This window comes from Grammomys surdaster, unplaced genomic scaffold (assembly GCF_004785775.1).
Source record: "Grammomys surdaster isolate TR1022 unplaced genomic scaffold, NIH_TR_1.0 188, whole genome shotgun sequence".
NCBI classification, from domain to species: domain Eukaryota; kingdom Metazoa; phylum Chordata; class Mammalia; order Rodentia; family Muridae; genus Grammomys; species Grammomys surdaster.
In genome coordinates this window covers 9,204,236-9,220,600 of record NW_021604633.1, presented here as the reverse complement: position 1 = coordinate 9,220,600, position 16,365 = coordinate 9,204,236, and the positions used below count along the sequence as shown (strand labels likewise).

The following is a 16,365-nucleotide window of genomic DNA, read 5'->3' as shown; positions in this document are numbered from 1 at the left end:
CTCTCTACCCCATTCTCTGTCTTCTTTCCTGTGTCTTCAGTGGATGTGAAATCAGAGGTTCCTATGGGCTTGGAGCCCATCTCACCTTTAGACCTAAGGACAGACCTCAGGATGATGATGCCTGTGGTGGATCCTGTCGTCCGCGAGAAGCAACTGCAGCAAGAGTTACTTCTCATCCAACAGCAACAGCAAATCCAGAAGCAGCTCCTCATAGCAGAGTTTCAGAAGCAGCACGAGAATTTGACAAGGCAGCACCAAGCACAACTCCAGGAGCACATCAAGGTAGCAAATGTGTCTTTGTCTCTGACCTCTCAATCAGGGCATCTGCACCATGATGTGGGCATAAGACCGACCCATGGGAGCACTGATGGGGAATTTCCCTGTGATTAAGACATGGATGTGTGGCTTGAAGGAAATTGTGATTGTAATGGTCGGAAACTTGGGTAAGTACCTGGTAAACCCTTGCTTTGTTAATGGGAGAGCTCTGCCATTTTTACCTTTTCCCTCATAGACTCACTGGTAGCCACAGAATCTTTCCATTCTCATGAATACTCTCTGCTATGTGCTCCTGTGCTCCATATAGTCACCACCAAGAACCACAAGCCTGGACAAGTCCATGCTCTGTTGCTAAGGAATCTGTGTGCACAATTTATCAGGAAGGATAAATTCATCCTTTAAAGAGAGACAGCCCTCTTCTGTCACATTTTTTTGTTCTCAGTCTAGTTCACTGCTAATTCTTCTATAGAAAATATCCCATAGGGCATATAATCAAAATAAAAATACAATGAAAAGATGAAGGGAGTTTTATATGTAAAAAATGGCATAAATATTTCAATATTTTTATAGACTGTTATTTCAGGGGAAATATAGCATAAGCTCAGAATTTTTACTGACATCTGGTGATTGTATATATGCCAAATTGTTCTTTTTCTTCTTCAGAATATTCACTGGAAAAATATCTCTGTAGATTTATTTGTATCTTTTTTTCAAATAATTGGCAAAGGCATTTAGTAACAGACAACTTGGAGGGGGTGGTGGCACATGGCTCTAATCTCAAAACTTAAGAAGTTGAGAGGGGGAGAGCTAAAACTTGAGCTACAAAGTGGGCCAGTGTTTTTAAAAATTTTAAAATGCACAGGGATGTTTTAGTTCAATAAAATAGACATTTAATTTGAATTTATTTTATTTAAAGCACAAAATATTTACAATAAAATTTTATTTTATAGTCAACTCCTTCAAAGATGACTTAGAGGTGATAATCAATTGAGTTATGGATTTTGTCATATTTTACTATAATGTATTCTAGGCACTTAATCTCTTTTATATCAAGGACAAACACATGAATGTGGTATTAATATAGATAACTAACTTATAGCACTAAATTAAAATGTCTAAGAAGATGAAAGTACTATTTTCTTCCCCATTTCCCTTGTTCTGCAAGATATATTATTTGCATAAAAGGCTCCTCTATGCCTAACATAAAACATATTCTCTTTCCTTTACTAGTGAACTTTCCTTTACTAGTAACTTTTATATTATTGCTGTATAACATAGCTTAAAAATAAGAGTGAAGTGTTTTGTATGTGTGTCTCCAATGAAATCCTTGTCTCATGGTTATATTTATATGAGTAACATTCACTTAGTTTGTACATTTAGTTTTGAATAAATGCCAAAGTGTTATTTCAGTTTGACCCTTGAAACAGTAGTAGAAGCATCGATGTCTGGATCTCATTCTTCAGTCCTCCTAGGCATGATAACAGAGCAGTGAGGCATGAGTAACATTTTCATTCTTCACCTTGCTTCGAGATCTGAATGACTATGTATGGTTCATTTCCTTTTGTGTGCAAGTCTTTGCCATGAGTATTGAGACAGGCTGATAAGCAAGTTGCATCGCTCAGTTTTTTATTTCTTCCTTTCGTTAATGTCCAGTGCCTTTCTTACTGCTAACGTCAATTGTGAGTAATTTATCATTTGACTTCACCCAGAAACTAAGAGCAGGCAATTGCTTCTATGGCACAAACAAAACGATATGGCAACTTGATTGACATCTGGAAAGATGTTGGAAAAAAATGCACTTCAGAGAATGAGGATTATGAGATGGCGAAAGGAAACTGGAGCTTTGTGAAGATGGCTTTCCTAAGTAGTACATTATTTTGTGAGGGATAGGAGATATGTTTTCATGTTCCTTTTAAGACTGGGAAGTTCTGTGCTTCCTTAACTTTCTTATTTTGTTGTTGCTGTCTTATAGATAGGTCTAAAGGTTAATGCTTTTATCGTCCATTTAGATTTGTGGCATGAGGAAGACAGCACACCAGGCTTTAGCTGCATTAACTTTGAGCACTGACTCTTGTCCTAATCAGCACCTGTTGCCTTCCATCCTGGTCTAGGTTCTCCCCTAGTCGACTAGGTAGGCAGAAGCAGTGTGATTTTGCAAAGCCACGTAGAAGGTAACTAGAATGTAGATGCTCAAAATGCGTTGTTTTCCCCTGTCAGCTGGCAAAGTTCCTCAGTCACTATGCTTCACTAAGGCTAAAATATCTGAAAATCAATGTGAAGTTTTATTTCGTTTTAACTTTTAGATAGGCCTCATTTCTATAACCTTGGCTAAATGTTGTTACAATGTTCCTGAATGTATGTGCTTTTCCATTCCTAGAAGGAATTATAGTTCAATTGCAGTGAAGCTTTGGATAAAGCATTAAATCGATTTGACCAGTCTCAATATTCCTATAGAATTTATATTAAAACAGAATTAAACATAACTATGAATTCCTAAGTAACAGTGGGTATTTGAGAATATCTATTAAGTAGTTGTTAAATAAAAACAAAACCCCATGACTTCCTGATGTCCTATGGAGAGTAAACAGAAGTACTCCTAATCATGGCCTCAAATTTGGGTAAGGCTATTGCAGTTGGCATAAAAAGTTGCCTTCTTAGTGCTCCAAAGAAACAACAAGAAGGTCCTGACGACACTCCACAGAGACGTTTATTTTTGTTCTAACATTTGGTATAAAATAGAGGTGTTTAGGTATCTCGTATTCAAAGGATAAATTATACTTTAGTTAGTATTAAGTTATAAATAGTAATAATTGAAATTGTATCATTCAAAACTAAATTTTGTGTTAATTATGAATCTGATCCAAGGAAACCTATTGTTGTCTTATTTTAATGAACAGAAGTTCTTTGTAGCCTTAGGATCTTGTCAGAATTCATACCCAGTAGTGGCAAAGGCTAAGTAAGACTCCAGAGTTCTTTTGTTGTTCACTGGATACGTTTGCTTTTCTTGATATACATACATACATACATACATACCGACAGATATCGATATAAATTATATATATTCTAGGTCTGTAAGGAGCTCATATCTTTAAAAAGTTTTAACAGATAACCTCATATTTTTGTTATACATGGTTTGTAGTAAATTCAGAGAATTCAAAAAGCCAAATGCCAGTGCATGGAAGAACAGTTTGTGGAAGTCATTTCATTTGCAACTGTGTCTCTAATCCTGAAGTTTTCCCACATTAGATGACAGTTCTGAAGCTTCTGTATTTTCTAGAGAGGTGTATGGATATGTAGATTACTTCACTCTAATAAGAACTGTCTCTGTGAGGTGGTAAAAGTCTTAGTGCTTGTTCTGTTTTATATAGACTTTCCCCAAATTAACTCACACCTTCTCATTCTATTCACTTGAGCTTTATACTGTATCTCAGGGTAAGAACTGATTATTTCAGTTGTCTATTTAGAGTGTGAGAGACTTTGTGTAATAGACACCTAGGCTGTCTCTGTTTTTGCATGTTTCTGCATTTTGTGGCCACACAAGAAAGAGAACTAAAGATTCAAGCCAACAGCATTCAAATGTCCTGAGGGTACTTGGTAATAATTGTTGATAGGGAGACACAAGTAGTGGAATCTTCTAAAAGCTTGCTTGTTGTAGATATAAAAACCGTCATGACTTTAGTTTCCTGTCTTCATATTTCAATCATAAAAAAGTGGTTGAAGCACAAACTAAATACTGTCAAGTTCCAAAAGCTGATAACATTGCAATTTGGGGCCGTGAGTGATGACTTTGAACCTTAAAGAAATTGCACACTCTCATGTCTTTCTCTTCTCGCAAGTTACAACAGGAACTTCTAGCCATAAAACAACAGCAAGAACTCCTAGAAAAGGAGCAGAAACTGGAGCAGCAGAGGCAAGAACAGGAAGTAGAGAGGCATCGCAGAGAGCAGCAGCTTCCTCCTCTCAGAGGCAAAGATAGAGGACGAGAAAGTAAGAGGCACCAGGGTAACAGACACACTATCTTCTGAATCTTTAGCTGACCATTGCAAGAAGCCTGATAAAGAATGGAAATAGACTTGTCAAAATGTCCTTGTCTAACTGAAAGAATAACGTATAGACAAAAGTGCCCGTTTGTTTTAGCTCTGCAGAGCTTAATGGGAAATTAACACAGCATTAGCAAAGACACAGACTGGTTTTTTTGGACTTTGAAAATAACATCATGCTAAAGTGATTGAGTGTAAGACTCCCTGTTTGGTAATAAAGTAATATCTACATGTTTTCAGTTCTTCCTTCTTCCTGCCCGAGCAGTCATTGTTCTGAACCTCATAGTGTGCCTCGGTTCCCTATTGGTCTACTTAGACTCTGGAAAGACTCAAGGCAGAACGTTTGCAGACTAACGGTCCACAAGAGGGAGACAGATCCAAATGATTGCCCTCTATCCAAGCAGTTCAAACTCAGGTCGTTGCGAAGTTTAAAGTATGGTGATTTGAACTGAAACTACCAACAAAAGTTATCTGTTTAATACTCAAATGAATTTTAAGACAATGTTGAATTGATTGACAAGAAACTTAGATCATTTTAATGTATCGTAGCTATCTGCAACATTCCCCAAGATTCCTAATTTTTAAAAAGATAAAATAATATTAAAAACTAGTGTTTTGTTCCTATTTCTTCATCTGTTTTTTGTAAGTGCTGGGGACTGAACATCAAGCCTCATAAATACTAGGCAAGCAGTGTACCATTAAGTACAACCCCAACTGTCAGCAATTTTCTCTTTAAATTTAAAGACGGATTGATGATAGAGGAATTCCCTTCCTATAAAAACGATCAAAGAAATCATTGAAGGTACTTTTGAAAAATTGTAATGTAAGGAACAGTTACAAGATAGAACTCTGCCATTTCCTAAAGCCTGTGTAGATTTTGGGATTTTTTTTTTCTTTTAATAGGAAAGCTCCAAATGCTGTGACCAGTGTGATATGTCTTCATAACCTTTGTTGAGCATTCTTGAGTGGCAAGAGGAAGTAACTCACAGTCAGTGTCTGTGTCCCTGTGTGTATGTGTGTGTGTGTTTCAGGGGCAGTGGCAAGCACAGAGGTTAAGCAGAAGCTTCAAGAATTCCTGTTGAGTAAATCAGCAACGAAAGACACTCCAACCAATGGAAAAAATCATTCCGTGGGCCGCCATCCCAAGCTCTGGTACACGTATGTTCTGTGTTTGGCTGTTTTCATCCTGGGGGTAGAGAGCACACAGGTTCTCTCTTTGGCTGAACTGGGCAAAAATTCTGGACCTGCCACTTCTCAGCTGTGTGGCTACTGACAATGCCTGGAAATCTCTAAGGATTGGCTTTCTTCGCCACAAAAGGGATTAAAACAGTGCCTACCTGTAGAGTTGCTGGCAAGGTCCTAAGGGAAAACAAAAAAAAAACAAAATTATAAAATAAATAGAAGCAAGCAGTGCTCAGTTATTAGCAGTTACCACTGTGAGGGCAGAGAGGATCATCTTTGGTGAATGAATAACTGGAATCTGGGTGGACCCAGAGATGTTTTTGAATCCTCATCTAGTATATCTGGTATCTGTGCAGAATGTATAAACGTTTAGCAGATTGTGGCTTTATCTTGTTTCACTTGGCTTAATATAAAATGGAAAGCAGAGCTATTTTGAGAAATTCAGACCATTTTTTTCGATTTTGGAGACGAAGATAAAGAAATGAAGGTATAGGAGGAAGAAATATAAACAAACCTAAGCCTTCCTAACTCCTCCAGCCCTATCCACTGTAGCTCACTTCTTTCCACCAGTGAAATAAGAGTTTGGCCTCTGAGATACAGACAGACACACAGACAAGATACATGGTATTCTTCGAGCTTTTATGGAACCTCATTTCCACAAAATATTACATAAAATGCATTCTTTTCTCTGTGAGATAGGAATAATGTGATTTTTCCCTTCAGGATCAGATCAAAGACTAGTTTTAACAAATCGTATTCGATAATAGGCTATCGGATAAGGGATTCAGTTCTCACATAAACGTGTTTCTTGAATGGCCTTAAGATTTTGTGTGAATATATTTTTCAATCCCTTGTATCAAGGACAGGAAGTAAATACTAATTATTTTATGGAATTTGGAAGCATGCCAAGAGTTTCAAAGACCAGTCCCTCTATTTCCTAATCTGTTTTGTAGGTGACTTCTCTCCTGTTCATCTTAAACTGAGGTTGTCTGCCTGTTGGCCAACTCCAAAATATTCCAGACATCTGAACAATTGTGTCCTTTGTATCAGTTGGCCTTAAAAACCAATCAATATCACAAATTACCTGAAAGAAGTATGATTGTGTTACCTAAAATTGTCCGCATAATATCTGACTGACTCATAATGCTTACAGAGTTAAAAGATTTAAAGAAAATATAACATAAGTCTCTAATGAGAAACAACTATTCGGAAATAATTCATGTATGGAGAATTCTTCAACAGTTCCCTTGAATATATTAAACATGGTTCCTCATGTCAGCAGTGATCTTTACTTGTTTGCATAGAATATAATTCCAAGTTACTATAAATCATTAATTTCAGTAATTGACTATGTGGCTCTGGGTAATTCTCTTGAATTCTCAAGGGATTGGTCTCCCTCTGCACACAAAGGCCATAAGGACACATTTCGATGCTTTTTACCAATTACAAGTATGCAAAATGATCTTCAATAAGTCCACTGATAAGAACGTATTTCTCGCAGGGCAGTGGTGGCGCACGCCTTTAATCCCAGCACTTGGGAGGCAGAGGCAGGTGGATTTCTGAGTTTGAGGCCAGCCTGGTCTACAGAGTGAGTTCCAGGACAGCCAGGGCTACACAGAGAAACCCTGTCTCAAAAAACCAAAACCAAAAAAAAAAAAAAAAAGACTGTATTTCTCAAATAAAAATCTGTGGTAGAAGTCAGTGTGGGAGTGGCCCTGTGTCTTGGGCACTTTCTCCATTATATATAATAATTGTGGTGTTTGTGCACACCGAGTCATCTGAGTTAAATCTTCTAAAGCCTTCTCCAGTAGCACAATTGCTTCTTTTCAATGTATTCCTCCAAGGAAGAGAAAATACTTTCAAAGAGTTAGTTTTATATTGAGGGAGCGTGTGCTCTATTTCCCACACATGTGGAGTGCCCATGGGAGTCCAGACTCTGAGACTTCTGGCACTGCTGTCTTTTTAGTGCAAAGAGCATCCTCGTGGTCTTGGCTGTTGCTCTCTGGCAGTAATGAGGTCTTTGGATATCGTCACTTCAACTGTGCTTGTTCTTTAGTGGTGATTTCAAGAGATCCAAATGGTAGCTTTCTTTTTGTAAAGTTTTTGAGAACTCATACACAGTCATTACAATAGAAATCTCAATCCTTACTTATAACTAAATGAAGTTTTCCACATGACCGAGTGACCAAATGCAAAGTCCGTATTTCTAGGATTCCTGCACCATTGCATACTTTGCTAAAGTGAACTGGGGTACATGAGGCTTGGGTTTGGATACACTAAGGGGAAAAACATAAATGGAGCCGAAGCACTGGCCAGCATGGAAAACTTAATGTTTCTGACCCACATGTGCTAACTAGCATAGCATCAATATGAACCTTCTTTGTTTTCTGCAGGGCTGCCCACCACACATCACTGGATCAAAGCTCTCCACCCCTCAGTGGGACGTCTCCATCCTACAAGTACACATTACCAGGAGCCCAAGACGCCAAGGATGATTTCCCCTTGCGAAAAACCGGTAAGTTGACACAAGAAGAACACTATTTACTCTCTCCTGACATCCTTCACTTTTGTTTTCCTCAACTCTAGATAAAAATTAAAGAACTCGGAAGTGTAGGTGATATGCCCCATACTTAATGCCACATTCAAACAAACATGCCATGAGCACATGCACACAGGATGCCTATACATACAGAGGCACATAGATGCTTAATTCTTTATTTCTGCATGAGTCCATACACTATATAATCAAAGTATCATTGCCACATTGAAATGTTCATATCTGGACTAGCAATAAAGCTTACAAAAAAAGAAAATGGACATGCCATTCCTCAAAAAATATAACTTTTGTTTGTTTTAAAGGCTTGTAGTATCCTCTTTTCCTTATCTCCTTTTTCTTAACATACTTAAAGATATATAGTAAGCTTCATTTTGCCCAATTTTTTTTTAATTTTAACATTGCAATTATTGATGTAGTGAATATCATTTTAAACGATGCTTATTTCTGAGTAAATTATTTAGCTAATGTTCTCCAGATGGCAGCCATAAGTGCAGATATGTTCCTAGTAATCTCACTATGAAGATACACAATTTACAGTGTTTTATTTACCATTTAATGGACAGTATTATCACTCTAATATGTGTATATGTTTTCCCATCTTCTGTTCCTTTTGAACATCACTGATGTGATTTTTAATGTGTGTATGCTCCCCCAGCTATAATAGATTAAAATAATAGCTAGATAATAAGATTTGTGTGCATTCGGTTTTAAAGATACCAATGTTTCAGAAATGTAGCTTTGCAAAAGATTTAAAATGTTTTATATCCACAACTTTCCAAATAGGTTTTCATACCTAGATTAATCTATTTTATTTTACTGTAGAAAAAAATCTCTGTAGTTTGTGTGTAAATTCCACTGAATGGTGATTTCAAATAATTATATTCATTTTTATAAGCAATTTGGAGTAATTTAAATAAATAGGTGTAGACTGTACAAACACATGCTATAGCTAATTTCTGTCAGATAATTTACCTATGACATAATGAAGATTTAAAAATAAAATCAATCCTGAAAAAGAATTTATTATCCTTCATTCAGTTTATAAGGTCCCAAATGTAGAGACAGTGTGCTTAGGCTTCAGAAGGCAATTGGCGCCTAGTTATTTTTATAGCCCAGAGATTTAGGTGTTTCTAGGAAGGTAGGTGTAGTAGAACTTCAGGAGGAACCCATGCTAAGGGCAGAATGCCTGAGCTTCATGTATTGCATCTCAAGTTTACATTGCTACCAACAGATTATATCATCTTTCCTGTAAGTAAATTTCTCTAGGACAAAAGGAGGGAAGAAGAGTGAAGCTTTATGCATTTCAGAACCTTGGGGTATAGTTTATGAAAATTGGTTCAAAAAGGGTACTCAGTGGCATGTGTAGGCCTATTGGCAAGAATATATGGCATTGCACTAATCAGGGAGGGAACTGTCATGAGAGAGCCCAAGATGTCATGAAAAGGAAAGAAAACAGGGTGAGCTTCTTATGGCAGAAGGTTCCTAGTGAGTTGCACATTCAGAAGACCCCCATCCTCTGAGCACATGGTTGTGACCTTCACTGTTCTCTTACCACAGAGACCAGGCTCAGACTTAGAGCTGATGGTGCCCTTCAGAGAAGTGGCACCTCGGGCCCCCAAGCATCCAGAAAGAAAATTCTTTTTTTCTCCCCCAAAATGAATGAGTACTAAATACCTACTATGGTAGATGCCACTATTTCTGTAAGAACAGTTAATTTTTTCTTCTGTGAAGGATGAATAGCAAACTGTTAATTTATTCTCACTAAAATTCTTAATCCACAACAAAATTTTGTTTGGGGTAGATGTTAGGTACCCTGACCTGAATCTGGGTACATACTCAAGAAGTCCCCTCTGCCTCTTTATGTGATACACAATGCATGTTAAAAGCCATGGCCTATCTAATGGTATGCTTCCTGTAGCTGCCCAATATTTGGAATGTATTCATTTTTGGCTGAAAATCTGATCTTTATAAAGTATCAGGCTGCTGTTATGCAAAACCGAATGTTTTCAAACATTCTAACAATAAAGTTCTTGAACAGCTGCTAATGCTTTGAAATTGTATAGGATTCCAGACTATTCTTTGTTCAATTCCCATTGTCTGATTAAGAAAAGTGTGATATAATTAGCTACAGATATTTTCTCCATACAAAAATACTCAGATATACTCATCAGTAATTACAAATAGGCAGAACTCTTCAAGTTCTTCAGACATATACCCATTTGGTATGCCACCAAATGAGCTGTGGGAAAATAAGGCTTATCTTTGTACTCTATAGAATATCACAGTAAGTTTTCAATAATATTTCAATTAATGACCAGTTCTTCAGTTATAATCCACTGACTAAAAAGTCAATATGAAAGTAGTAAACAATAAAACTTTGCCATGATAAAATGTACATGGTAAATGTGGAATGTGTTTAAGGCTGTTTTTTGTACAAAGTTACGTCCCATTGAAGTGAATCTAGATTATCGCCAGTGATCATCCGGAAGTACCAGGACTGCTAAGACAGAGTCAATATTTGCCATTAGGGCCATGTTGTCTACTTCTACTGTCCACTTGGATGTTACTCAGACCTCAAGAAATTTGGGAAATTAACCAATATGTCTTTAAAGCTACATACAATGCTACAAAGGTTTTATTTCTTTCATGGTGATCATTTACTGAGTTCCTTGCATACATTATTAATGTTTAGAGGATAAAACTGGAAGGAGAGTGAGAAAAGGCCTCATGGTTTTAAGCAGATTAAGGTAGCCCCAGGGATGGCTCTTAAGCAGTGAATAGCTTTGAACTTTCAGGGCACTCCTGTCTTCAGATAGGGACAATATAGGAACAACCAACTTTCGAAGTTTTATATTCTTGCAGAAGTCTGATCTTCCTCATGCAAAGTAGAGATTTGTTCTCTGCCCTTGGGCTCTTAGACCCTCTAATCTGTCTAGCTAATAAAGACCCATTTATTTTCTTTGCTAAAAATATTTTTATTTTATGTGCATTGGTGTTTTACCTGCACATATGTCTATATGCAGGTGTCAGATACCCTGGAACTGGAGCTACAGACAGTTGTGAGCTGCCATTTGGATGCTGGGGATTGAAGTCATCTCCTTCAAAAGACCAGCTAGTGTTCTTAACTGCTGAGCTTTCTCTGTGGAGTTAGGATGAATTTTTGTTTTATCCTGCAATTAATGGCTGTGCATAACTGGCTTTGAAATTGAGAATAACATAATTGTTATTTGCTATATTTTTTCCCATACTTAAAGTATGCCTCTAAGAGTTCTTTGTTCTTCAACACAAGAGTTGGTTGACAGGGACATATGCTTTGGCTGAAAATAGTGTCATTGCTATAGAAGTAGCTTTTCCCTCCTTCTCCAGCACATTCCAGGATTGATAACAAAGTAAAGAAGAGAGATTCTTGGTCATGGCATTTTCAAAAGAGCGCATATTTCTCCTAGAGATATTGCATGCATGGTGACTTTGAACTGACCTTCAAAACCATTTAATTTGGACTCTGTTCCAGTGAGCATGTGCATATGTTTCATAAAATATTATGACAAAAATTTCTAGAGGTTTAATACTCCATTATATTATCAAGGTCTTACCCAGTGAACTTTGCCTTTCTTTGAATGTTATAGTCTTTCCACTTAATACTTCTGAACAAAGCAAGCTGGCAGGGTATATTAACCTCTTAAAGTGCACAAGCCACATAAAGCCTTGGCTTTGGCTAATAAGACTGCTCCAGCCCTACTGAAACATTCGTTTTTAATGGTCAGCAATACTAGAATATGACTCAAAGATGGAAGAGATCCAAACACGTTAAGGTTGTGGAAGGCCATTGGAATTTTGCACATAAAGTAAATTGGAAAGGAGACAGGATTGGAACGTACAACTTTGAATATCTCTTGGTGCAGCAGTCAGCCATTAGGCTGTGGAACTTCAGTGACTTATTCAAGTCACTGCCAACCAGTGTTAACAAAAGGCTGTTTTTTTTAAAACTTAAGATCTCTCCCTCCCTCTTCCTTTCTCTACCTCCTTCTCTTCTTCCCCTTCTATAGTTTCATATGTCCCATGGTATTTTGGATCTTGGCATGAGGTCTAAGAGAAGTAGCAAGCTTATTTCAAGTCTTTGCCATGTGGAAGAACTGATTGTACTGTGTGTGCGTGTGTGTGTGTGTGCACGCGCACATGTTTACTTGACTTCTTTTTAATCAATAAACTTTAGTTTTTAGAATAGTCTTTGACTTGTAGATTGAGAAAATGGCACATTGTACTTACATTGATCTTGATCAGTATCTTGTAGTATCAACCTAGCTTTATGTGCATGTATAGGTGTTGCTCACGTATGTCTGTGTTTCAGTGTTTGTGGGCACATACACGTGAGTGTGGAGGCCAAAGGTGACACTGGGTGTCTTCTACTGCTCTTCACTTTATTTAAAAGGTCAATGTATCTTGCTGAACCTGTAACTTTTCAAATTCACTTATCTATCTAGGCAGTCCTATCTCTGACTACTGCTGGTATTATACATACACTGTCATTCTTTTGAATTTTTTTCCCTTTGCTATGGAGAGATGGTTTACTTGTACTCTTGCAGAGAAACTGGATTCAGAGCCTACCAACTCAGAGTAGTTTACAATGATCTGAAAATCCTATTCCGTGAGGATCCAATGCCGTCTGCTAGGTCCATGACTACCAGGCATATACATGTCAAACATACATACTTGCAGGAAAAACACTCATATACAAAATTATGAACAAATAAATCCTTATATTTTTTGTGCAATCAAACTTTGTCTAATCATGTCACATAGATAGACTTGTGCAGGGTGTAGCCATTTCACAATGGCTTCTTTTCTTTGGCATTTGTATTAGTCAGGATTCTCTAGAGTAACAGAACTTATAGAATCAATCGCTATACGTAAAAAGGGGATTTATTACAATGATTGCAGGCTTTGGTACATCTAATACAATAGCTGCCTATGTATAGAAGACCCAAGAACCCAGAAGCTGTTAAGTCCACAAGGCTGGATGTCTCAGCAGAATCCTGAAGAAGGCTGCAAGCAGAAGGTGTTGTTCCAATTAAAGGTGGATCTTCCTACCTCTAAGATCCAGATTAGAAGCTGGTCTTCCCACTTCAAAGGATTTAATTAAGAAAAAAATTCCACATAGGTGTGACCAGCCATATGCATTTTAGTTGACTGCACATTTGGTTGACAACCAAGAATAGTCACTATTGCATTATACATTTAATGTTATTCTATGTCTCTTCATGACTTGAGTCTTAACAAATTCTTATCAATGAATACCATCCCTTCATATTCATGAGCCACAGTTAATGGACCAATTTGCCTGCTGAAGCCATTTTGCTTGCTTCTAAGTTTGGGTAGTTGCTTACAGAGCTACAGGATTTTGTGTGTGTGAGGATGTTTTCAACTTAAATGAACCAAATTCCAAGCATTCTGCTGGGTTATTTTACCCACACACAGCAGGCCATACTTCTTTGATTGGTTGGTGTCTTTCACTATACATAAAATCCTTTTAATAAAGTCAAACTTAGTACTGTGTTTTTTCAAGTACAATGGTTTTAGCATTGTATTTTTTTTTAGGTTTAAATAATTTTAAATAAGAAATGCTTTAAAAGTAAATTTAAAAACACATTTTATGAATCTTTGATTAGGGGCTTTAGCTCAGTGGGTAGAGCATGCAGTACACACGAAGCCCTTGGTTTGCATCCCAGCATCTCATCAACTGGGCATGGTGAAACACACCAGGCAGGCCAGAAGTTCAAGACTATTTGGGGCAAATAATGAGTTTGAGGTCAGCCAAACAAAAGAGATTTTACTTTAAAATTTATTATCCTAGGAAGGTTTGGGCATTCCGTAGTGCAGCCATGTGGAAGCTCATGAATAATTCCGTGAGTTGGATCTTTTTTCACCTTCATTTGGGTCCCAGGGATTCAAACTCAGGTGGCAGCCCTGCACAGCAAGTGTTGTTGAGTCATCTTGCCTGCTCTTCTTGTGATTTTCTGAGCATTGTCACCCTTTGAAGCTCAGGCTGGCCTTGAACTTGCTAGTTACTGCAGTCTGGCCTCATAGTCAATCCTACTGCCTCAACCTTCTGGGTGCTTGGATTATGAGTGTGTATGACTACACCTGTCTTGCTTCCAGGATTTCAGATGTACACTCGCTCAACCCACCAGTGCTTTCTTGTCTGGTGGAATGTCTGCCTTACCATGTTTCAGTCAGCATGTCTTCTGAGACCTCTAACACAACAGCAATGGACACAGGAAGGCCTAACTTGGAGGCAGGTCAGCTCCTCCATCTTTCCTGTTTGTCTGGACTGTGAGCCTTCTATGAATCCCGCCGAACCCAGGTGGGACAAAGTCCAGATGGATAAGACTGTCCTTGGTGTTCCCTCAGCATAGGCTTGAGTGCCTGGAACTGGGAGACGTGTCCAATCTGTTAAGGAAAAGCAAAGTGCCGTGCTGCCATTTTACCACCACTGACAACAGCACTGGCAAGGAGATGTCAGGGAGCCAAGAAAAATATATTTTTAGCATTATATTAAAGTCTTGTTAAACACGTAAGGATCATTGTTGTCTTAGTGGGTTGGTGGGGGAATACCCTCATAGAAGAAAGGAAGGGAGGATGGGATAGGGGGACTCAGGGGGAGAAACCAGGAAGGGGATAACATTTGAAATGTAAATAAAGAAAATATCCAATAAAAAGGAAAAAATTAAAAGAAAACAAAAGAAATTTTATGATCCTATACCTTACATATAGAATTATAATCCATTTTGAGTTAATGTTGTGAAGTTGTATAATGTCTTTGTTTAGATTCTGTATTTTGTAAGTGAGTACCCAGTTTGGCTATCAAGGTTTGTCAAAAACAAACAAAGTCCTATCATCCATTTTTTAAAATCCGTAACAATGTTAGTGATAAGTGGGTCTTCTTAAATTTGTATACTTTCTTTTCTTTTAAGATTTATTTTTTTTATGTGAGTACAGTGTCTTCAGACACATCAGAAGAGGGCATCATATCTCATTACAGATGGTTGTGAGCTACCATGTGGTTGCTGGGAATTGAACTCAGGACCTCTGGAAGGGCAATCAGTACTCTTAACCACTCTTAGCTATCTCTCCAGCCCCCAATTTGTACACTTTCTAGGGCACATGCTTCATAAAGTCCACAGGACCCTCTGATTTCCTTTACAACATCTCTAAAACATAAATTCCCACAGTAAAGATCTGTGACTTTCAGAATCTCAGCCTCATTGTAGCACGTGCTCTGTCTGGTTTCTAAAACTGCTTTACAATGTTCTCATGTGTGTCAAGTTAGAGGACAAGATGTTCTAGATCTGATCAGTATTTAAAGCAAACTTATATTTTAGCGTCTTTCTTACTCTCCTCATTTCACTTTGTGTTGCTGGGTGCTTGCTTGCTTGCTTGCTTGCTTGCTTACTTGCTTCTATTTTGTTTTGCTAATGTTCTTTGAGAATTTCATACAGTGTAGTTTTGAATTCTTTCCCATCCCAGCTCTCTCCAGATAAGACCTCCCTCCCAACATCATGATAGTGCTCCCCCTATGTCTCCCTCTGTCTTTCTCTGTCTCTGTCTCTGTCTCTGTCCCTCTCCCTCTCCCTCTCCCTCTCCCTCTCTCTCTCCCTCTCCCTCTCCCTCTCCCTCTCCCTCTCCCTCTCCCTCTCCCTCTCCCTCTCCCTCTCCCTCTCGTCTCTGTCTCTCTGCTCTCTCTCTCTCCCCCTCTCTTTCTCTCATTTACCTGCTCTCTCACTATCTCATTTTCTCACCCCTGGGCTCTCTCAAAAAAGTTATTAAAACTATGGTGCAAGCCTAAAGCCTTCGACCATGGATGTGACTTGTCTCACATCAGTGTTTTGGGGTTGTGAACTTGTCTAAGACCCCCCATAATTAGACATCCAAATTCAAAACTCACATAGTTGGGATTGAACATAAGAAGCCTTCTCTAACTAAACAGAGAAGGGGGAGATGCCAGAAGCCAGGACCCTCGCCCTTACCCTTACCCCCTACCTTTCCCCACCTGCACAATGTCCTCTGAAGCTTGGCAGCTGCAAGATCCTGCTTAGCAACTGCAGATAGACTCAAAGCAGAGTACCATGTCTTCTTAAGAATAGCAGGGAGACCATAACTCAAGCAGTGTACCATATCTTCTGAAGAACTGCAGGTAGATCATAATTCAAGGCAGTGTACCATATAGACCATGACATGTTTCAAGGCACAGGCCAAGAAGATTTTGTACTTTTCCACCACCTGGACCCTCTTACCCCCTCCCCTTGTAAAACA

At 38.2% G+C, this 16,365-nt stretch overlaps 1 protein-coding gene across 12 annotated transcripts in view; it reads left to right on the top strand.

Annotated features, from left to right (window-relative positions):
• The window catches only part of Hdac9 (histone deacetylase 9), an 818,562-nt gene that overhangs the window by 440,286 nt on the left and 361,911 nt on the right, over nucleotides 1-16,365 (top strand). For 4 of the 12 annotated variants that reach the window (XM_028768866.1, XM_028768862.1, XM_028768863.1 and 1 more), the window contains 4 exons: nucleotides 41-282; nucleotides 4,122-4,263; nucleotides 5,348-5,474; nucleotides 7,892-8,013. In XM_028768866.1, the coding sequence (XP_028624699.1) occupies nucleotides 64-282; nucleotides 4,122-4,263; nucleotides 5,348-5,474; nucleotides 7,892-8,013 (610 nt within the window). In that variant the 5' untranslated portion in view covers nucleotides 41-63. Of the gene's footprint in view, nucleotides 1-40; nucleotides 283-4,112; nucleotides 4,264-5,347; nucleotides 5,475-7,891; nucleotides 8,014-16,365 lie in introns of all 12 variants that reach the window. The other 8 variants (XM_028768865.1, XM_028768861.1, XM_028768856.1 and 5 more) reach the window with 3 other exon arrangements.